This window comes from Synchiropus splendidus, chromosome 2, assembly GCF_027744825.2.
Source record: "Synchiropus splendidus isolate RoL2022-P1 chromosome 2, RoL_Sspl_1.0, whole genome shotgun sequence".
Classification (NCBI taxonomy): Eukaryota; Metazoa; Chordata; class Actinopteri; order Syngnathiformes; family Callionymidae; genus Synchiropus; species Synchiropus splendidus.
Genome location: NC_071335.1, coordinates 35,794,227 through 35,817,218, shown reverse-complemented (window position 1 = coordinate 35,817,218; position 22,992 = coordinate 35,794,227). Strand labels below are relative to the sequence as shown.

Here is a 22,992-nt window from a genome sequence, read left to right as displayed (position 1 = left end):
TAAAAAACACTCCCACCTTTCCTACTGCGAGTTCCGTAATGCAGTTAGAGCTCATGCTGAACAGAACAGAATGTTACGTGAGTGCCATGAGGTGTAGTTCTGTGTAAATAAGGTCACTTTCAAGCAAGTTCAATAAATGTACTGGTTTAATGACAACCATCATCATTGATCACATTCGACCTGTTGATATGAGACTGTGGCCTTGTTAACTGTATTCTTTCATTGCATTTCTATGTATCAGATGCACACGTCTGGAAGAAACATTAAATCAATTCCAGAGTGGTGGGAAGCAAAACGGTATTATGTTTAACATCTGCCATTCCTCCGTCCTCTCTTTGTCCATTCTTCTTCTTACTGTCAGCTACTGAGAGAGATCAACCGGACCAGTGTTAGCCGGGCCCTCCGAATCCGCAGACAGGCGGCTCAGTCTGATCCCAGGGCTTACATTTCAGCTCACTTTAAAACCCTGCCAATGGAATTCACTCTTGGCGACGGTCGAAACATCGGAGATTTCCGAAACCGTCCGCTGCTGAACGGGCAGGAGTACGTCTTCTTTGTGCTCGCCCTGCTCGACCTCTCTGAGAACGTGAGTGGAGACACTAACACTGTGTTCCTTTAAAAAGAATGAAAACACCAGAGTATTTTTTCTTTTCTCAAATTTTTTCAGACCATGTTTGCTACGAGCCCGTATTCCGATCCCGTGACCTCGTCCGACGTCGACCCGCAGCCCAGGGTGGATGAAGAGGAGGGGCTTCTGTGGGTGGTGGGGCCAGTCCTGGCTGTCATTTTCATCGTCTGCATCGTCATTGCCATCCTACTTTTCAAGAGGTGAGGAAGATTAGTAATGAGAAGTAAAGACGTACTTACTCAAACTCGGCCATCTTGTGTGGAGCGCGCACATCCAAATGTATGTACGTAGTTTGCCTCTTGTAACTTTGGTCAAATGTTATTATTATAAACATACGTTTGTTTGTTTCCTGAAACAGTTTTGACTCTTCACACCATGACAAGAGTTTAAAGGAGGTCAATAATAACTTTGGCAGCTATTATTAACAGTAATTATCCAGCCTCTTGACTTAAGCGTTGCTAATGCACAACAATATTTCTGGTCACCTTCAACCCAAGAATTATCACCAATGGTAATTGCTTTGAGTTCAAACTCATCTATGGCCTTCAATAATCAACTTTGAGTTGCACTTTGCAGTGGAGCTTATATAAGGAGCAAACTCACAGAAGACCATTCTCTTGTGTTGTCGTTGTTCTGACTCTAACAATCTGTCTTTCACTTCATGTGCTTCCTTACGCGGGATGCAGCAAACCTGACAGGTAACTGAACCTCTTTCATATTCCATCCACGTTCTCAGTCATTTACCTGGTGCGTCATTTCAAGCGGCTACAATATATCGCAGGTTTGAGCTTAAAGGAGGTTATTGCTGTGACATATATATATATAGAATTTAAAACTGTGAAGACGTTTTCAAGTGACGTAAACTTGCGGTTGTGAGACAGGAGACTCGCCCCACCACACTTGTGGCAGAAAAAAGTGTATTTAAGGAGTAAAAGTTCAGTAGAATGTAGCAAAAGTGTTTTGGGAAACCTGTTGTGCAGCAGCAGTGGCTTGCTTGAGCTGTATTTTTGTCTCCACCCAGGAGGTTCATCTGTCTCTCTTCTGTCTTTAGAACTTGGAAAGTAACAAAGGGATTCCTAAATAATTTTCATGAAATATCAATAACAGGACAAGGAACAGATGATTAAAATTTGGTGTCTGGATCCTGGGTCTTTTTTTTTTTGGACAGTGTAATGTGGCATAGATGTGTAACACATACTGACCAGAATAAATGAAGTCTCAGAAGAGCTCTTTCAGATTTTCTGTTGAGTTGAACAAAGGTGCCAATAGCATCAAGGTCTTGGTCTGTGAAAAGTCCTTTCATTACCAAATGCCATCACAGAGAACCGTTTTGTGTGGCCTTGCCACGCTCTCATCGCTGGCAGCTCCTCATGTCTTCCTCTCACTTCAGTTCCCTGCGAAACCTGCAACACAAACACTGTTCAAAGCACTTCTGTTCAGGGTTCATGCTGATGTTGCAGCAGAAGATACTGAATTGTCAGATGACATTTATGGATCCTCAAACTTAGTAGAACATCCAATAGCTGAGGTCAGGATACTTCAAAACAAGTTTCAAGTGACGCATCTGTGCTCAGCTCTTCTCACCCTTGTCAGTGATATACAGTGTCGCCATGTTAACGGAGATATATTTCTAGTGAAACATGTCTGTCTTTACAACTTTCTGAGTGCATTTTAGCTTGAAATGAACTGCCGTCATGAGCGCTGGGTGGATGTTATTAATAAACATAAATCTTTTCTCCAGGAAACGGGCTGAAGCTGAAGGCAGGAAAGCCAGTTTTCCCTGCAGTAAAGCCATGTCGTCTCACCATCCCACCGACCCTGTGGAGCTGCGCAGAATCAACTTCCAGACGCCAGGTACAAACCTCACAGCGGAGCTCATGGATGTCGACTTGTTTGCAGACGGCGTAACCCCGTGCTGTTTCCTTTCCAGCCTATCGTGTGTCAGTGTACCGCGGTTATCGGCGTTTGTCAAGTCAGTCGTTTGCCGTCTTAGATCTTTCTGCCGTCATCACTGTCCTTCATGTCCGTGCAACCTAACCCATTGAAATGTGTCCAGACTTTTTGAACTTCATGCAAAACGTTAACTTTCTCTGCCTCAGTAACCACAAGAACAAACGCATTGTTCTTTCCAACCTGCCTGGAGAAAAATGGCCACTTGATAATCACATTTGCTTCATTTCTAATCACGGGCAGAACATTAAACTCCGCTTAACACAAGCTTCAGAGAATTTTGCTCGTGTCAGAGTTGATGTTTTCCTATTTCTGCGTTGGCAGGCATGGCAAGTCACCCGCCCATCCCCCTCTCAGAACTGGCGGATAACATTGAGCGCCTCAAGGCAAACGACAATCTCAAGTTCTCTCAAGAGTACGAGGTAAGACTGCCGATTATCAGCCCGTGAAAAATGTTCAAGTCGAGAACTGATTGGGATTTGGCAGTGGCCGCGCACGTATCTATCATGCGCTCTGTTTCAGTGGAAGGCTCTCGTGGTCGTCCGTACGGTTGCTTTTGATTCAGCTTCATAGGACGATGCAAGATAAAGTGAAACTCCCCCTCGCGCTGTCATGTTGTTATCTATACAAATATGAGAAGGAAATTGAAATGGCATGCTCAAAGAGAGTTTGCTTACAGCCAGATGGATATCGAGCCCTAATTTCTGCGCTCTGGCGGAGAACACGGAGACACAGAGATGCAGATAAAGAAACTGCCAACTCACCAAGAGATACAAAAAGCAAGAGCTGAGATCTTTCTTGATTATTATTCTACGTATTGCAGCAAAGTTTAAAAAAATACTGACAGCATTTGTCAATGTAGCCCAAGCCATGTTCAAACAGAAGTGAAGGACACGTGACCATCTGCCGCCTCAGTCCAGTTAGTGGGAGTGCACCGTGTACTCTGGTTGAGTGACTCGCCTCACGCATTAAATGAGAAATTTCAAAACACACAAACACTTAAATGAAACACTGGAAAACAACAATTAGGGTGCTGCTAACTCCCATCATGCATTGCATGCATTACTGGACCCCTGGATTTGGGTTGCACTTCAAGCAGAATGACACAGAAACAAAAAGCCTCGTCCAAAAACATGGTCAAGACAGTGGTGGTGCTGGTTTATTAGTGTTGTTCATTTAGTGAAGGCGTCGATCCATTATTCAGTGCGGGCAGAAACAGGAAAATGTAACCTTTTTACCAGTGTAAAAAGTGAAAAGAAGAATTATATTTCTGTCATTGGAGATATCTGTTAGTTATTAGTTGTATATTGGTATACTGGATGCCGATAACAATGATGTTATTTTATTAGTCCAGCCCAGATTCAGTCAACTAGAAGTCTTAAGTCCAGCAGGTCGTAAGTCGGATGTTACTTGTAGTTTGGTTTAACAACAAAAGTATTTTACTCGCTTTTTACTTTTTCAATTCCCACCAATATCAGATCATTTAATAGCGCCTTCACCAAAATAGGTTGGGAATGCATTTTTCGTTACAGGAAATCAGGAGCTGCACCCTTGTTATATTGTATATCCTCACTCACTACATCAGGTGAGGATATCATATATCATATCCTCACATATCAAATATCATCAGCGACTTGTGCTCTTTGTCTTAAAGATATTCAGTGAAGTAACTTGCTATATCCGACTCATCTCTGCTCAGGCTTTGTCGTAGTCTGCACTGGTCTATGACGACAAAATGAACCACTGAATCGAGCGCAAATTCTGTTTCTTATACCGTTGAGGTGGAGCCGCAGTGTATTTCCTGTGTAGCTGTGTGTGCTCCCACGAGGCGACGCATTTATATTAGATTGAATATTTATTTCAATCTCCTCTCGTCCGTTGACATAGATTTCCACTGACATATACATTACATAAACCATGAGCATCAATACATTATACATTGTAGAGGCATTGAAAAGGAGCAGATTGAGGAGCTTATTATTTCTACCCCTCATTTTTCCCAAACAGTGTTTGTATATTACTCTGTGCAATGCTCTTTTGCTTTTATTTTTCTTCAACGTTGATGCATTTTGTTTCCCCTGTGTCCGGATCCTGTTCTTCAAGTTATGTTTTATGCTATGGTCAATTGCTCCTGCACACACTCTAACACACTACTAAGTACTGAAGCTAGTTTGGGCAACACCCTGAACTTATTGCCAAGCTATCACCGGACACACAGAGACAAACATCCATTCACACACACTCGCAGCTACAGACATACGCATCTGGTTTTGGACGGATCCTAACCAGATGCGACGGATCCTTCTGTCCGTGCTCTGCGTTCATTTTGTTTGTATTGCTGCACGTTTCCACAAAACTTATGGATACGGACCAAACGCAGCAGTAGCACCAGAAACCATGGGGGCAGTGTTGCTGTTACTACCCAATATATAGCTCTAATGACACACAAAGAAGACAATGGGACCTCAGTTGCGATATATTTAACGTCCTCACTAACCACTGCCTCCGACTCCATGTCCTCTTTAGTACGACAGGAACATTATCAACACTTCTTCCGCAGTCACCATGTTTGTTTTCTTGTCGACTTTTGTTTGGCCCTGCCTTCATATATTGCTGTATCAGCAGAACAAATAGAAGTATCAGATCAGTGATGGTAACGTCATTATTAAAAGGACGGGTACATTTTTGTACATGAAGGGTCCAGAAATGGACCTCTGTGTTTCTTCAGACTGTGGGAGGGAACTTAGTAAACCCACGCAAGCTCAGGGAGAACATGAAGAAAGGACTGAGGTTGCTGCTGTGACCTTTTCACTGTGTGCCCATGCATTTTATATAATTATGGTTATCGTCACATGACTGGCATTTTCGTTGCGTTGTTTTTTTTGTCGACAATATTTCATCCACAGGGAAGGAAAGGAAGAGGTGTGAAGTGGCACAGTCGGGGTGAAGGTGGGCCCAAGTCTGCAGTGTGAAGGCTGATAATGAAGGAGAGCACAGTGGAAAATAACTATAAATAACTATTGATTCTATAGTTAAGATTATAGAGTATGACAAATACATTAATGTAGATTGGGGGACCCCACTTTCTAACCCTCCATAACTTGTGAGAAAAACAAGAAACCTTGTGGATAAGAAACATAACTCCTACATTTAAATGAGACGTATATTTGCACGAGCTTGAATAGTGCTTGGCACCACAGTGATAGTAATGCAGCATTGTAGCGCCTCAGGGAAGCTTGCTCAGGACCACATCTGGTCGGCTGCCTGTCTGTTGTCCACCTCTGCCACTGAACATTGGAATGCCAGTGGGCGTTGTGTTTTATGATAGAGTGCCACCCCGAGGCTGTACCTTGTAGTTCAATGGTTAGATGGGGTGTGCGTTGGGTCACTCCTGCCGATACACAGGCGGCAGAGACAATCTCTGCTCTGACTTACCAACGTCACTCATGCAGCGTCCATAGCGCATTGTGACAGTGGCGTCACTCTCTTTCCTTCACCTTCATTGGCTGCAGTGGGTGCAGGTTTTTGTTCAAACCAACAAGCTTCACCAATCAGCTGAAGGACAGACTGGTTGGAACAAAAACCTGCACACTGTGGCTCTTTCATGGATCAGTTTGAGAGTTGTTGCTGGACCTGACTGCTTCCTGCAGTTACGCCCATACTGACTGGTGAATCTAGATCATCGAAGTTGTCCGCATGATAAATGTTGTGTAAACCAGTTCGTAACTCATACCTCAACATTCTTATGAATTTGGTAATGATTCGCCGGCGCTGAGCCATGACCGGCCCATGGGCCTGTCATCTCCACTGAGAGCCATTACAGCAGTAAACGTTTTCTGTTGCCATGTGTTTGGACCAGTGGCCTCTGGCAAAGGGAAACACGAGGACGGAGTTGGCCACCATGACTGTGTGTGGCAGAGACGCGTGTAAAGCAGGACAGTCTGTACAAAGCACGGGGAAAAAAAAAAAAAGCACGACAAGGGTGTTATAGGGAGGAAAATAATTAGAGGAGGAATTATAAAGACACAGCGAGGGTGAAGCCATATTTAATTGTGGTTTAGCTTGGAAGCACTTTGCTACGCTTTGCGTTCCCTCTGCCATGACTACGGGCTTTGTTCAGCGCTCGAGCCCTAACAACCCATCTAGAAATGGATGGGGAATAGATTGAGCGAGAGAGAGAAAAGAGGGATGAAGAAATGACTGTGGTGTGATAATTACACACCCGATGCTGGCAGTAGGGTGAGGAGATCTCATACACACATACATGCAGACTCAAAGTAACGCTCCGGCCCGTTTTTCCCCGGCCAAACCATAATTATGTGCCGTAAAATATTCACAATTGCTAAATTGCTCTGGCTCTCTCGTCTTCATCCGTCTCTATTGACAACACCATAATGACCTCATGTCTGCTTCTCGCCGCTAACAGTGATCGGTACACTGTAATTACCCCGCCGGCTTTTAATGTGTTGGTCTAACACAGCCTCTGTCCTCTTGTAATTTATTGTGCGTCACTTTCTTGAAGTTGATTGTGTTTGCCGCTGATAATATCGATAGTCGCTGCTTTTTGCAAAAAGGAGATGCTTTTGTGAATGGATGGCTTTCACAGCAGCTATTGATAGACCTGCGTGAGTGTGTTGTTAAAACAGAACCAACAAGCAAATGGCTAGCACAAATAATAATGGGCTTTGAGCTTATTGAGTTGTTGTAACCACACGTCTGCAGATACACGCCGCCTCATAGATTTAACTATACAACATAGGCTCTATTTCAACTGTGAAAGTTTTTTGTTTTTTTTTTACTTGATGTCATAAAGGTGAAATCATCATTTCACTGTCAGTCGTTTGATAAGCCAGAGGGAAAATACATTTATTAGAATGAGTGTTTTATAAAGTACTGCTGACTGAAGCAGCAAAGCCACGTGTCCAAACAGAAGTGTGAGTTACAGCTGCTAATGAATTCAAGCCTGGATCCTGGACTGCTCACTTGAAGTTGGGTTAAGTTCAGCTATCTTTGGGTCTTGCTCATGAGAGAACAATAGTGCAGATCACAGAGTGGTAATAGCTGAGAATAGACTTCAACTATTCCATGGACAAGTGGTGAGGTGGGCACATTTGTAAGCAAACTGGTAAAGTTCATGCTGTTGTTAAGTTGGTTGACTCTGCCATGGAAGCTCCATTGATATTGATGTTTTTTGTTTTTGTTTTTTTTTTAACTTGATATTTTTTTGTTGTTGATGCACATATAGAATACAGTTACTGCATTATTAATTTCACTTCAGTACATCATAGAAAACTAGATTGTATACATGTAATAATATGGGGGGAAAAAAGAAAAAGAAAATGAAAGGAAAAATTCAAAACCATATGGAAGAGAAAAAATAAATAAAATAAAATAAAATAAAATGGTGTCTGTGAGGGATACTTATATTATTTCACTATACATTACTTGTTTGTTTTTTGTAATTCAACCATTTTTCCCAGCTCCAGTCCAGATCTTTGGTATTTTTAATGTTCCATGTGACTTCTTGTTAAACGTCTCATTATTGTTCTTGACTTTAACACTTTCTTCTTTGATCCGCAGTCCATTGACCCCGCGCAGCAGTTCACATGGGAGAACTCCAACTTGGAGGTCAACAAACCGAAAAACCGCTACGCTAACGTCATCGCGTACGACCACTCCAGAGTCATTCTCTCCAGTATCGAGGGTAAGACTGTTTTTTTTTCGGGGCTGCATATTTGTTTAATAAAGTGACTCAAGGGCATTTTTGGAGAATGAATGGATATTGGTCGCACCCTCCTGCTTTAATCCAGGAAATTTTGGGATTCATATTTCTCAGGGTTCGGTCCTGTATCAGGTTCAGGAAAAGTTCAGGGTTAGCAAGATTGCTGGTTCTCATATAACGTCTAATGCTCGCATAAAAGTGGTCTTTCAAACACGACCTGCCAAGGCAACGCACATAATGTGTGGTAAGACGAATGAGGTGGTGGCCTTATTATACAGGATTTGGGGTTTGAAGCAGACTAACATGACGAGAATAGTTGTCTCAATTGTTTCTTCGGCGTGCGTTTGAAGCGTACTCACCCACCTCGACAGTGAAAGACCTGAGGCGGGAGAGAGAAAAGAAGTGGGAGGCCAAGCCCGAGCAGATGAGCCTTATCTGGGTAGAGCATGTGTGAGCAGCCCTCCCACCTCCGCCTGTCTCCTCCAGCTCATACTGTCTGTCTTTCTTTTGCTTCAGAAAACGTATATACACTCGAGCGCGTCTACACACACAAGCTACGACACACACCGACGCACAGCCAGGGACTTTACAAAACATGAACCGAGTGTGTGAGTTAGAGATATGTTGTTTTTTTTTTTTTTTTGGTCTGGTCCACGCTTGCTCACTCGCTGCCATGCAAGTGCAGCCACCAAGTGATTGGACTGTGTGAACGTTTTATCGGTGTGTGCGTCTGTGTGGTCCCCAGCAATACAGCTGTGGCGCATCAAAGGATACGGTCGGGCTGCTTTTGAAGGCTGATGTTGATAAGCGGCTCGTTCCCCTTCCCCTTTGAATGAGCTCTATGGGCAAACTTTACTTTTCAGCCGCATTGCCCCTAAGAAAGAGAGTAAAACTGAATCAATTCTTCAGACGCCTATTTTCTCCCGCCACGTTTGACGGTGTAACTATGACTTTTACTATTTTCTCCATATTTAAATGACGATCCACAGATGAAAAGAATGAAAGTACCGACTCGGCAGAATCAGGCCACGTCTGACTGTACGCGTGCATCTTTATGTTTGTCCCTCTGTGTGTGTGTTTTGTGTGCGTGTTTGAGCTGTGACTCAGTGATTTTTGGGATTATAGTATTAGGTCCCAGATGAGCAGGACTGATCCCAAATCAAACACACACACAGGCCGTCTCCAACATCACACACACATCGGCACAATCCCTTCCAGAACAAGCGGTGTCAGCCTTGTCTTACACTGGGATGCCCTCGCAGTCATGTCACCATTCATACCAACACATCCAGTGATTTACGCTTCGTCCATGATCATCTTAGTGGATGTCGTAAATCTGTGAACAATAGCGCAGTTAAGAAATGAGCTTCTTGAAGACATTAATCTTTCCGCAGCACCAAACGGAACTCATGTTTATAGTTCATAGTCATGGTCGTTTTCAAGCCGGCGAAATCCCTGAATGTCTTTCTTGACTCAAGCTCTGTTGGTAGTAAAGCTGACAACTAGTTTGTCACAGGACATACGACATCAATAAATCAAGTCAAACTGTTCCGCACCCATTTATCATATGCTTTATTAGACCTTATTTTTGTTGTTGATTTTTGTCTTTTTCTATTCATATTTTCATTTGAGGTATGTTTGAATACCTTTCTTCAACCGTCCATTATCATGATATTTTGGTGCATCCCTTAGCTCATGATGTTCCTCAATATTGTCATACCATTTACCTCAAATATATAGCATTTGTTCCTTTGTAAATTACGCAGTGAGTGCCTTTTCCTTTTTTGTCATTTTACTGCTGTAGAAAAATACATCACTCATTAACTGCCAAACTTCTTTCAGAGATGGTGTTCAACCAAGAAAACCGTATCCCTCCTCATGTCCTTTACCACATCTCAATCTGTTCTACTTTTACCTCCATTTTCTAACCTGCTCCACCCTGCCTGCACTCTCTTCTTCTCTTAATTACTCTGAATGGTTGATCCCAAATACATTTGAACATATTATTATTATTATTATTATTATTATTATTATTATTATTATTAATGTTGTTATTTTTATGACTTAACACACAATAATTCACTTTATCTGCAAGACATTTTGTTAATGTAGTTTTATTATCATTATTGTTATTATTGTTGCTGTTGTTGTTTTTAACTCCTGCCTTTACATAGACTTAATAACTTTGTTATTAGGGTGTAAAAATATAGCTCAGTCAAAAACTTTGGTCTCAAGAAGTGAAGGATGATCAGAGGTCATGTCTGATGGCTGACAAAATGAGCCCCTGAGAACAAAAGGATCGGCAGTATTTTGATTTCTAAACAGCTACGATCGGTAGAGAAACATTATTTGAGGTCGTACGTTCATGATGTTTGTGTTGCATAAACATTACAACTCCAATATTCAAATGAAAGTGTGCTCAAGGTTAAAAAATGTGACTAAAGCCTGAAGTTGAACGCTCCACTTTGACCACATATGAGCTTGATAAACATCTCAAAACAGAAAAAATGAATCCCTTTTTTCTCTTCTTTAAGTCGAGCGCATCATAGCAAAGTTGAGATACCGAGTGTCTGCGTCTCCTCACAGTGGAAAGACTTGGGAGAGCCGAATCATAGCCAGTAGGCAGCATCACCGTCATAGACGTGATGAATTGGTGATTCCAAATCTCCATGCTAAGTCATGTTGTTACAGCCTTTATCTGCAAGACATTTAGTTAACAGGTTTGACCTATAACGTACAGTGCTGTTTGACTGGTAACGTATGTAATTGTTTTATTCCTCTCCATTTAATTCAGTGAGCTTCCACAAGTCATTCTCAGGCCAACATCTGCGGTCTCCTTCTTTGTTTTGATGCAGGAGTTCCCGGCAGTGACTACGTCAATGCCAACTATGTTGATGGCTACCGCCGTCAAAACGCCTACATAGCCACTCAGGGCTCGCTCCCTGAGACCTTCGGGGACTTCTGGAGGATGGTGTGGGAGCAGCACACAGCCAACATCATCATGATGACCAAGTTGGAGGAAAAGTCGCGGGTAAGGAGGAGGAGCCTGTCTGGTTCAACAGTAGTTCTGACAGAATGAAGCAGATTCTTCAGAGTCACTATTCAAATCGGAGATGTTTTTAATAGTTTTGCTATGTTCACTACAAGCAGAATATCTCAGTCTGAAATTATATTGACATTATATTCCTGGGAAAAGTCGACATGAATGACATTAAAGTGCGTTGAGTGCTAGTTGACCCTAAAAGCAAGATTCAAGTTCAAGAGGTAGTTTCCCACAAAACTGAACTTGGAATCGCTGAATTATTTCACCATTTTCTTACAGATTTTTGAACTGACCAGTTATGATTTTTGGGTCTCAGTGTAACTTGGCTTTAATGTTAACCCGGTACACATTAAACCAGCTAGAAAAATGTGTTTCACTAGCGGAGAGTGAAGCAGGGCTGCAGTTTTCAAAACCTTTGTCTGAATTTCAGCTAGTATGTCTCAGGTCGGGGAACACAGCGTGAGGTGAGGAAGGGCTGAGGCAGATAAAGATAAATGCTGTGAAGGAGAAAGGTACCAAAGGCGGGGTCAAGCGCTGGTGACGGAGGCCGGTGTAGGTAAAGGATGACTCAGGTCAGCTGCGGTGGAAGAGGTGAAGCCATTCTTACAGCCATATACAAGTGCAGCCGTGGCCAGGAGATGACAGCCGTCTTCTTTTGAATTCAAACCCATGAGACTGCAGCTCACAGATCTCATTTTCGTTCAGCCAGCCCATTGTGAAGGACAACAGCAAAGAATAAGGAAGAGCACAGTGGGTAATTTGTGGATTGACATGTAGCTGCAGGTTAACCATTATAAATGGATTTCGGCTTCAAGGCGTTTGAGTTTTGCGAACGGAATCGCAATGACTTCAATGTGATGAGACCATTAAAATGCTCGGAGGTATGAATCGTGATTGCTAACCAATTATGCTCCCGAGCCTTTTATGCGCAAATTGAACCTCACCTCTCATCTGTGCTTCTCTTCCGACTAACCTTTTCCCTCTGTTTTTAACTCTTGCTTCTTCTCCGACTTGCTCCAACTTTGTCTGTTGTGTTTGTTTGACCCTCAGATGCCCTCTTATTTCTTCTCTAAGGCAAGACCTCTCTATTCTTTCCTCTGCTAATCCTTCAAATGCACCTCACATGTTTTCCTCTTCGCCCCTTTTCTTCACTGTTCACTTTTTCCCTGCTTTGTGCGTTTCTCTCTCTGTGAAATGGTCCGTGCATTGAGTGAGAACACTGAAATGATTTCAGCCCACCACATGGCGCTCACAGTTAACCCAATCTGATTGGGGTTTTTCTTGTTGCCACCACAGTGCAGAAACACAGAGCACATTAGTGTCTGAAGTTTGCATGCTCTCCCCAATCTCCGCCAAGGGTTTAATAATGCAGTAGGGGACCATTAACGTTGACGCTCAGGCGGCAATTTCTCTGTCTTGGGTTGAAAGGATGCAGATGCTACATGCGGATTACATGGAGACAACACAAACCTGCCATCGAGAAATGTTATAATTTGCTGGATATGTGCGTCATCTAGGTTGTCAGCTTTTCTGTATCGCCACGACTTATTTACACCGAAGCCGCTCTTAAGAGGACAGAAATGTCAGCACCGGCTTGAGACTCGTGTGCCCAAGTTAATAACACGCATGACAACACTCACAATGACTAAGTGTAAACGGTTTTGCAACATTTTTCTGCGTGTGTTGATGAAAAAATAATAGCGAGTCTCAGTCTCTGCAAATATTAAACTTTTCTGAAACTATTGTATTCAGTCACTTTTGACCGGATGTTTCTGTCAGTGCAACATACCTGTGCACTTTGTAATATGTATGTCTTCAACCAGAAAAAAACAACATAATTTCAGCGCCATTTTTTTTTTTTTCTTTCTTTTTAACTTTGACTTATTGACCACATTTGGGGAGACAATCTGTACCACATTCAAAACATTCTCACAAATTTTCAGATAAGAAAAGTGTCAACAGCTGTACAATAAAGTCTCTATCAAAGTCAGTCACTTACTGTTAAACTAAACATTGGTATGGTATGAGAGTGAACTTTCAGTCAATATTCCAAGGTAAAATGCAGTTTATTTTATTTTAGTTTAGTTTATTTTATGTTATTTTATTAAACTACTGCCTTAAGCATAGACAAAACTTTGTCATTAGGGTGTAAAAATATAGCCCAGTCAAAAACTTTGGTCTCAAGAAGTGAAGGATGATCAGAGGTCATGTCTGGTGGCTGACAAAATGAGCCTTCTTTGAACAAAGGGATCGACAGTATTTTCATTTCTAAACACCTAATATCAGCAGAGAAACATACATTAATGCTGTTTGTGTTGCATAACCACCACAACCCCAATATTCAAATGAAAGTGCGCTCAAGGCTACAAAATGTGACCAAAGCCTGAAGTTGAACGCTCCATTTTGACCACGTCTGAGCTTCATAGTCATCTCAAAACAGAAAAATAAATCCCCTTTTTTTCTCTTCTTTAAGTGAAGAGCATCATAGTGAGGTCGGGATACTCAGTGGCTGCGTCTCTTCGCAGTGTAAAGACTTGGGAAGCCGAATCATAGCCAGTAGGCAGCGTCACCGTCATAAAAGTGATGAATTGGTGATTCCACATCTCCATGCTAAGTAATGTTGTTACAGCCTGACGCTTACTACGCAATCCAGCGCTGACTTTATTATCAACCCACTCCTCCGAAGAGCTCCTCTCAGAGTGTTGTAGGTTTAATAAAGATGATGCTTCAGTCATATTTAACACCTCGTATTGGTTTATGAGCTCACAACAGAACTGATGACCACGGACTGGGACTCGTGCCAGTCGCACTTCAATTAGTGAAACCACACAAAAACAGCATGTGGATCATTATTAGCAAATCATATATGCTTGGATTATTTCCTTGTTGGCACTCTCCGCCCGGAATTTGGGATTGGCATGACCCTCATCTTAGCCAAGGTCTTTCCGGTCCGAACAGTGTCTCAAAGTCTGGTGGGAAAACAAGAGTTGAAAAGCTGCAATTACTGCCTGACTGTCCCGGGCCAAAATTCCTAATCCCCAGTCTGGAGCAGTGGAATGCAGAGAGAGCTGAGCCGATCTCCCTGCTGTCTTTGAAGTGAAGACTGCAGGGATCAGCACATAACGTTTGGTTTGGCCTGATTCTGCCAAAGCCCTCCTCCTCGCGTCCCTCTCCCCTGTCCTCTGGGTTTGCTCCCTCTCCTGTGGTCTCTTGGCTGTAGGACTACAAATATTGTCACGTGACCTTCCAGGGAAAGCAAGGTGCGATAGCAGCCAGGAATGACGACTGCCTGCCTTGTGTGTGTGTGTGTGGTGCGGGTTTGAAAGACTTGTGCGAGGCTCTGGGTTTAGCTACTTGTTGGCCTGGTTGACAACTTCACACCAGTCATTTGTGCATCCACTAACACTTGAGTAGCACTATTAAGGACCAGCATCCTCCTTCTTCCTCCACGCCCGTCACAGATTCACTCAAAACACGCAAAAAAAGTAGCAAATGAACCACCTGCACTGAGTCTGAGACATTTATTGACCTTCAACTTCTTGTAGGTGAAGTGTGACCAGTACTGGCCAACTCGGGGTACAGAGACGTACGGCCTCATCCAGGTCACCCTGCTGGACACAGTGGAACTGGCGACGTACTCTGTCAGGACGTTTGCGCTCTACAAGGTAACTGGCTCTGTATATTCCCACTATTGCTCACAAAAATGTATGGTGTCTATCAAAGAGGCATCAACATTGACTTCACCATCGCTGCTAGTTCATTCTCTTTTGTTTCTGGTAGTTGCTAATGTGCTATATTTGTAGACAAAAAGGCAAAGGCGCCAGACAAGATCACCTGTATGCCACCGACAAAATTGATATGAAATGAAGATTAAATTCAAGGGGTTTTTGAATTTTGACTGGGGCCCCCAATAAGGCAAAGAGGAGGTGGGCAGAGGGGAGACATGGCATCGAATGGAATTCAGCGAGATTTTGAAACAAATTATCATGATTCCATGGGCAATGCAGGAAGGGGATGTTACAGTGGAAAGAATCCCACCTCAACTGTCGCAGATGTATGTGGGGATAGCGCAGCAGAAGGCCGGAACAAAGGTGCTCATTGTTTCAGAGGAAGAAGTTAGTTATGATACACAAAGTGGCAGAAGTCAAAGTGGTTGAAGAGAAGACCTCAGTTAGGAAGGAAAATCCACAACGACTTGACAGTAAGCAAGCCGACGCCAGAGGAGCGGTTGTCAAGATTGGCAGCCGTGGCAAGAGAGAGGAAAACATGTTCGGTGCCAGAGATCTAATCTAATCTAAGAAATGGAAAAGGATAACATCAGGGTGTTTGTTGAAAATGTAATTAAAGACAAAGTGGGACATGTTGCGTGACCAACCAGCATCATATTGGATTATGACTATCCATTCAAAGTGCATAGAGAAGAAAAGAAACAAGTGCCAAGAAGAAAGCATCTCCTGGAAGCAATGGCAGAGCAGAGCTCGGGGTCCATCGTAGTATCCCCAACAACTTTATTGAAACCTTTGACTGCCCGCTGTGTTCAACGAATTACTGTAAAACATCTGTACAAAGTGAATGACCATTGAAATTAGATCATCTTACATCAGAGCATTTTTTTTCATGCTGACACAGCAATTGTGAAATCCTGCTGAGCTGGGCTGAGAAGAGTTGTTTCTTAAGGTCTCCCTAGCAGTTGTTTTACACAAAGAAGTGGTCTATATTTGGTCTTTTTCAGAAGCATACGCAAAGAATAGTAAGTAAATTAGACACCAACAATCCATTGTTCATCCATGTTGAAAACATATTTTCGCTACAGCCCTTCATTCTTTGAACTGTCCAAGGTGCTTAAAGCCTTGCGCTGGATTGGGGCAGTTCATGAGGTCTTCTGTTATCGTGCCGTCGACTATGAAACACATAGGCCTGTCTTTGCATGGTTTTTAAACTGCTCACTCACCATTTTAGGTTCAACCCTCCACACAAAACTGTAAGCGTCACACACACGCTATTTTGCTGTGACAGCAAGGACATTAGCATATCACATCTACACATAAGATGAAGCATAGATTTGATCTGCTGCGTCGGGGGCACTAAACCTGTCACGGTGGTTCTTGTTTCACTTCACTTTTACGCACCATTGCTTTGTGTTGAAATATTGAGACTCCAAAATGTTCTCCTCCTGATCTTTCTTCATTTTCTGAATGATCCCTTTTCCAGAGTGGCTCCAATGAGAAGCGGGAGGTTCGTCACTTCCAGTTCACAGCTTGGCCTGACCATGGGGTCCCGGAACACCCCACACCGTTCCTGGCTTTCCTGCGTCGAGTCAAAGCTTGTAACCCTCCGGATGCCGGTCCCATGATCGTCCACTGCAGGTGAGTGTCTCTAATGCTGTCGCCTGTGTAGTGGAACATCTTTTTGAGGTACCTCAGTTTCATGTTAAATTACACTCAACAAAAATATAAATGGACAAGAGCAACATATGTGACAAAATAGAGTAATTGTCCAAAAAAATTCAAATTGCAAGCATTGCCATCAATTTCAAAACAAAAGTCCTGGAATAATGGCAGGAAGAACACAATGGAGGTCGCGGGTGTCCACCGGAGCGGTACACCAGTGATGCATGAACATCACCAGGTTGGCCATTCCTCCTGCAGTGCACTTGAAGTTCTGAGGGAACTGGAATCCGCTGGTGGACACGCCTCTCCACAGCATCCCAAAGGTGTTTGATAGGCGGCATGTCTGGTGAATACAGCGGTCCGTTTACGACAGGAATACCCTCCTGTTTAAAGTAGTCCCTGCACATCCTGGCAATGTGCCGACAGTTGGAAGGTCCGATGATGGAAAACAAAGGGCACGACAATTGGTCTCAGGGTTTCATGTGCATTCATATTTTTGCTGAGTGTGCTTACCAAAAGTGCACAGTCAGTGAGCGCCCAACATGAATAGAATTTTGCGTTCAACTTAAGTGTCTTTTGAGTGAAAATGTAAATCATGACTGTCATCATTTATTATTCAACCCCCACAATTGTGTTACATAAGGCTATGATTAAAAAAAAAAAAGTAAATTCAACTTTCACTTTTTCATATATTTTTCTTATTTAAAATTTATGTTTTATCTGAGTAACTTATCCGCTCATTTTATTATTTTTTATTTTTTTGCAATAAGTGTCAATCAAGTTTTCAACCAATAAGAATCTAATGATACTAAATTTTTGACAAAAAAAAGTAATAATAATTGGCAGAATTCTGACTTTAATCTCAGAATTGTCGCTTTAAATCAGAATTCTCAATTTAAAGTCAGAATTCTCACTGTAAAGTCAGAATTCTGCCAATTATTTATTTATTTTTTTTCTTCACTGGCCCTAATCCTCTTCCGTAGTACGGATGAGGTTAAGAGAGAAGAAGAAAAAAATTAAAATAATAATTTAGGAATTAATGAATTATCTTTCATCATTCATTCACGTATTCAAAATAATAAATCATCTGAATAAAATATTATTATTAAGAAGAAGAATAATGATAATAATATCATAATCAGAAAAAAAATACTTAAAGGTACAATAAATCTGGAGTAAATGAATGAGAGGAATCGCGGGACGCTTTCGACAAACACTTGCATATAGATGTCCACATATATGTGTGTGAAAGGAGTTGGAAGATAAAGCTCAAGTTCTCATATTTCTCTATTTTTTAACAAAGCATGAAAATCCTGATGACCTCAAACTTGTTTATTACTTATTTCTGTTTCTGGAAAATGTTCAAAAGTCGAAAGATGCGGGATTCAACTCTGGTTGATGGCAGCGGTTTAGTTTAAACGTGGGAGAAAAAGAAGTAAAAGTGAACAGTAATACATGTAACAATGAGAATAGCCAGCTTTGTCCAGAATGTACTTGGAATTTTATTCAAAGCAATTGGACTAAAGTGGTGGCTAGAAGCTGCAGGTGAAGCATGTAACAGGATTACCTGTCAAATTTAATTACCTTTGCTGGACTCCATGGCGACGTCTCTCAAGGCACTCTATGAATGAGCTCCTGGGTCAAACAATGGGCTCCGTCTCACCCCCCCCCACACACACACCACCACCACCACCTCACATGGACACTGATGTTCATTTAACCATATCAGGGTTTTTTATGCAGGAAGTTGCAAGGTCAGGCTCTTTCACCATTAAGTGACGAGCTCAGCGAAAAAGCGTGAAGTGTTTGGGTGGGCTGGTAAACGTATTATATTTCCGGATTGTATGTTGATAGGAGAGGGTATTTTTCTAATGCCAGCAAGACGGCGGTGCTGACTCATCGCTGATATGAATTTTTCCCTTCCTTTGTGGTGAATGTTGCTGGCTGGCATCTTCAGGAAATTTTGTTATTATAGCTGCATTATGATAAGGCTCTTGTCATATGGAAAATACTGGGAAGCGAGGGAACTTTTCAAATTGGGAAGATTGAATTTACATCAAGCCATGTCTGAGATGGGAAAACGGCTTACCATTTGAATTCTCGGTGCCGCAGCGCCGGAGTGGGCCGCACGGGCTGCTTCATCGTGATCGACGCCATGACGGAGCGGATCAAACACGAAAAGACCATCGACATCTACGGCCACGTCACGCTGATGCGCTCCCAAAGAAACTACATGGTCCAGACGGAGGACCAGTACATCTTCATCTACGACGCGCTGCTGGAAGCCGTGACGTGTGGGAACACCGAGGTCCCTGCGAGGAACTTGTACTCCTACATCCAGAGGCTGACGCAGATCGAGCCCGGGGAGAACGTCACCGGCATGGAGCTGGAGTTCAAGGTAAGGAAGAAACAAAAATGTAGCTTGTTCAGTGTCTGGTCCTCTGTGATATCTCGGTGGTTTCAGCGTCATGCTCTCCGTTGTTAGCCTGCTAAAAGGTGGAGTCCAAAAACAACTGCATCCAGTGGATAAATTGTTGCCTCATGCTCTCTGGGATAGACTCCAGCCCACGGCAGCTTTATAATGGCGAGAGATGTGACTGAAATATTATATTTGAGGAGGTCAAATGTATGTTTTATAAATGCCATATGTTACATTTCCTTTTACAGGAAATACATAAACCACCAACTCCTGATGCCAGAAACACTTTTCCTTCTTGAAGCAGAAGCATACATCTGCTTACAAGACTCTCTCACTATATTTACATCCGTCTGCATCAGTTTTCCCTTTTTCCTCCTCAATTTCTCACATTTATAATCCCCCACTGGAACAGCAAAAGATGAAAATCTTTCATCATCCAAAAATGCGTAAAGCGCTTGCGGGCCACATAAAATGACTTGGTGGGGTCCATTTGCCCCCCAGGCCTTGAGTTGATCCCCAGCTCACAAATTTATGTTGTTGTTTCTTCTGTATATAGCTATCTCGGGAAACATGTTTGTGCAAAGACCAGAGGAGTGAAGAAAGTTCTTTTCAGGACAGCTGAAGTTAGCGCGAATGTTGGGCTCTGTGACGGTGTAAGGTTTGCTTAGAAGTCGGTGATGGGATTGTGGCATTTGGCTTTCAGGTGAGGAGGATATTTTAAAGGTTTAAGGAACCACCGTGGCTCTCAAATGTCACCAACACAACAGCCAGAGAGTTCCTAGAAGAGAGTCAAGGAGGGGTCATGTGGTCCTTTTGGAGTTGATCGGAACACAAAGTTGATTGTGAATCACAAAACCCATCCACAAGTATATACTTAAGTAATTGAAAACTCGCTTTATTTCCAAGTCTTTTGACTTTGTTTACCACATTTCCTCCTCACCCTTGAATCCCCTGCAGCCCTGTCTGGCCTGGCACAGGGAGACATGAATCCATTTAACCACACAGACATCTATATTGAAAGCAGGTGGTTGAACATTTTCCTAGAAAGGCTTACGTGCGCTCGGAGGCTCAAAGGGCGACGGTGAAACAAGGCCACTCAAAGCAATTTCCTTCTTCCTTCACCTCAGGATTCCTGTTAAGACAGCGCCTTTGGCACGACAATGACCCAAACTCAGTTGATGCCAAGTGGTTGAGTTGGTTCCATTCATCACATCTCCACTCATTTAGCTTCACACTTTCCACTTTCATGAACTGCAGTGTTTTCTTCTGCTGGTGCAGGATTGAATATCTGGAGCGGATCGTAGAGGCATGTGTGGGAAGACAGGAAAGACGCGGAGAGAGTTTGGAAGCCTTCTGTAATTGAACACCATAATAAGCGTGTTTTTGTTCGAAAGTTTACTGGGCTCAAAGAGTTTGCCAGCACGGTGAGATTAAAGTCAATAGATGGTAAACGCAACGCTTAATAATGTGACTTCAAAGCGGCGGATTTAGACTGGTGTGATAAGATCCAGTCAGATCCAAACCAAATGACGTGAATATCTACCATTGTTGACACTGCAGGCCGGGATGAAAGTAGCAGAGTGAACTGGCGAACCTGCGGTTACGACGGGATTTTCCAGTTCACCCTTAAAGAAAATACAGCCCTGCTGGTTCTCCCACCACGCTCCGATGACCTCAGCTGGGCCAAGGCGGGTTCATGAGACCCCATTGTTCCCCGAGCAGTCTGCGGTTTTCCTCTGCCTGTTGTTCTGTCTTTCGTTTTAACTTTTGTCATCTAGTGGTTGAGTGTGTGTCTGTCAGATTTCATGTGAATGTGTGTGTTCCAGGACTTTTTTTTTTTTCTCTCTCTCGCTGGTGTGGGATCACCGGGGGTTCACATGTGTGCAGTGAGACAGTGTGGGGCCTTGTGGTTTCCTGCCCAATCTCTTCATTTTCCTCTTATTATATTTGTCCACCATTTACCCTCGACACCCCCGAGTCTGTCGTATTGCTTCTTTTGTTTGTTCGGCTACAGATGTCTGCCTCCGTGTCCTCGGGCCTGCCAAGTCCACAGGAGGTCTGACCCAAAAATCGTGTCGCTATCTCGGATCCAGGTTTAGTGCCGATCCACATTACGGTCTGCGTTGTAAATGAGCTTTGTTGCATGCGTGGTAAAAGATGAGTTGAGCTATTTGAGTCATCACGACACCCTGGTGACCGTACGCAGGGTTCCTACAGTATTTTGGGATCAGAACCAAACTCTCCATTTGTTTACCCCATTCCTGGAGAAATATGTTCCATCTGCTAACACATCCGTTCCTTCCATACTCTCTGAGTTGAAACTATGACCTCACTTTTAGGAATTTCTAGACCAACTGCGGGGGTCATGTGATCAGGTGCGGCCAATCTGTTTCTTGGCAGTAAATGATGATCGGAGAAGGAGCAGATGATTCAAGTTGGTGTTCTGGATCCAATAAGTCTTCATGGCGAGGCGTTCATGGTGTGAAGCAACTGCTTCATTTTAATGTGGGGTTTGATTCCAAATGACCTGCGCTGTTGATATATCAGTTTGAAAATCCCACGTGTGAATACGAGTGGTTGAAACTTTGGCCCGTGTGTGTCATACCAAACCATTGTATCATCGTCTGTTCTGTCCTCATCATTACTTTCTATTCCCCGGTCCAGCGTCTGGCCAGTGCCAAGGCCCACACCTCACGGTTTGTCAGTGCCAACTTGCCATGCAACAAGTTCAAGAACCGGCTGGTGAACATCATGCCCTATGAGACCACTCGAGTCTGCCTGCAGCCCATCCGCGGGGTGGAGGGCTCCGACTACATCAACGCCAGCTTCATCGACGGATACAGGTGCGTGGGGTTTGTGCCAGGCCTGGGGCTCGACTTGTTTTTCAGTTTGCTACTTCTGAGCTGCTTCTTTCCTTCACTACTAACGTTAACAAGGCAACATGATGACAGAGCACTGCTCCTAGTGGCAGCCCCCGTATGTCATCTGAAAAGTTAATAATCCGCTGCTGCTTTACTGCGTGGTAGTAAAGGTCTTTCCAAAGGGGCCTCTGGTGTTGATCATTTGTGTTTGCTTGTGTTTACAGACAGCAGAAGGCCTACATAGCGACCCAAGGACCCCTGGCTGAGACTACAGAGGACTACTGGAGGATGTTGTGGGAACACAACTCCACTATTGTGGTCATGTTGACCAAATTGAGAGAGATGGGACGGGTACGAACACATACACACACACTTGTGCTGTTATCTTGGTGGGGACATTTCATTGACTTTCATGCTCCCCCAGCCTTTCACCCCGAACCTAACCATCCTAAACCATTGGCTGACCTTAGTCAGCACTACAACCAGTTATAATAACCCAGTTATTATCATTTTCAATCCTCAAACTGAGGCTTAACATCGCGGGGACCAGCAAAAATGTCCTCACAAGTAGGTGTGTTTCCAAGAATTGGTCCTCACAAGCTAAACCAAGTACACAAGTACAGGTTTATCACACCATCCACTCATTGCCATAACCCTTTCCCCTGCCTCTCACCCCAGACCTAACCATCCAAAACACATGGCTCACCTGAACCAGGACTCTGAACCAAATTGGAATCTAATTATTATGACCCAGTTAGTTGAAGTCTTCATCCACAAATTGAGGGTTAACCTTGTGGGGTGCGGCAAAAGCCCCCACATACGCCTAAGGTCCCCACAAGGAGGTATTTTCTGCAAAATTGGACCTCACTAGGATGCGCACAGACTCTACTAGCTATTTGGCTACTGTAGCTTGTGAAGCGACCTGTAGATCAGCGGGCTATAGCTTATAAAACTACATGTAAAGGAAGCCTGCAAATAC

The 22,992-nt window shown here is 43.2% G+C and overlaps 1 protein-coding gene across 28 annotated transcripts in view; it reads left to right on the top strand.

Moving 5' to 3' along the window:
• Nucleotides 1-22,992, top strand: part of LOC128754658 (receptor-type tyrosine-protein phosphatase delta-like) — a 191,454-nt gene that overhangs the window by 161,786 nt on the left and 6,676 nt on the right. For 16 of the 28 annotated variants that reach the window (XM_053857437.1, XM_053857430.1, XM_053857436.1 and 13 more), the window contains 13 exons: nucleotides 362-586; nucleotides 668-828; nucleotides 1,315-1,326; nucleotides 2,370-2,482; nucleotides 2,903-3,000; nucleotides 8,159-8,282; nucleotides 11,156-11,331; nucleotides 12,394-12,417; nucleotides 14,889-15,008; nucleotides 16,555-16,709; nucleotides 18,846-19,131; nucleotides 21,817-21,995; nucleotides 22,238-22,364. In XM_053857437.1, coding sequence (XP_053713412.1) covers nucleotides 362-586; nucleotides 668-828; nucleotides 1,315-1,326; nucleotides 2,370-2,482; nucleotides 2,903-3,000; nucleotides 8,159-8,282; nucleotides 11,156-11,331; nucleotides 12,394-12,417; nucleotides 14,889-15,008; nucleotides 16,555-16,709; nucleotides 18,846-19,131; nucleotides 21,817-21,995; nucleotides 22,238-22,364 — 1,800 coding nt within the window. The remainder of the gene's footprint in view (nucleotides 1-361; nucleotides 587-667; nucleotides 829-1,314; nucleotides 1,327-2,369; nucleotides 2,483-2,902; nucleotides 3,001-8,158; nucleotides 8,283-11,155; nucleotides 11,332-12,393; nucleotides 12,418-14,888; nucleotides 15,009-16,554; nucleotides 16,710-18,845; nucleotides 19,132-21,816; nucleotides 21,996-22,237; nucleotides 22,365-22,992) is intronic. The other 12 variants (XM_053857438.1, XM_053857434.1, XM_053857451.1 and 9 more) reach the window with 1 other exon arrangement.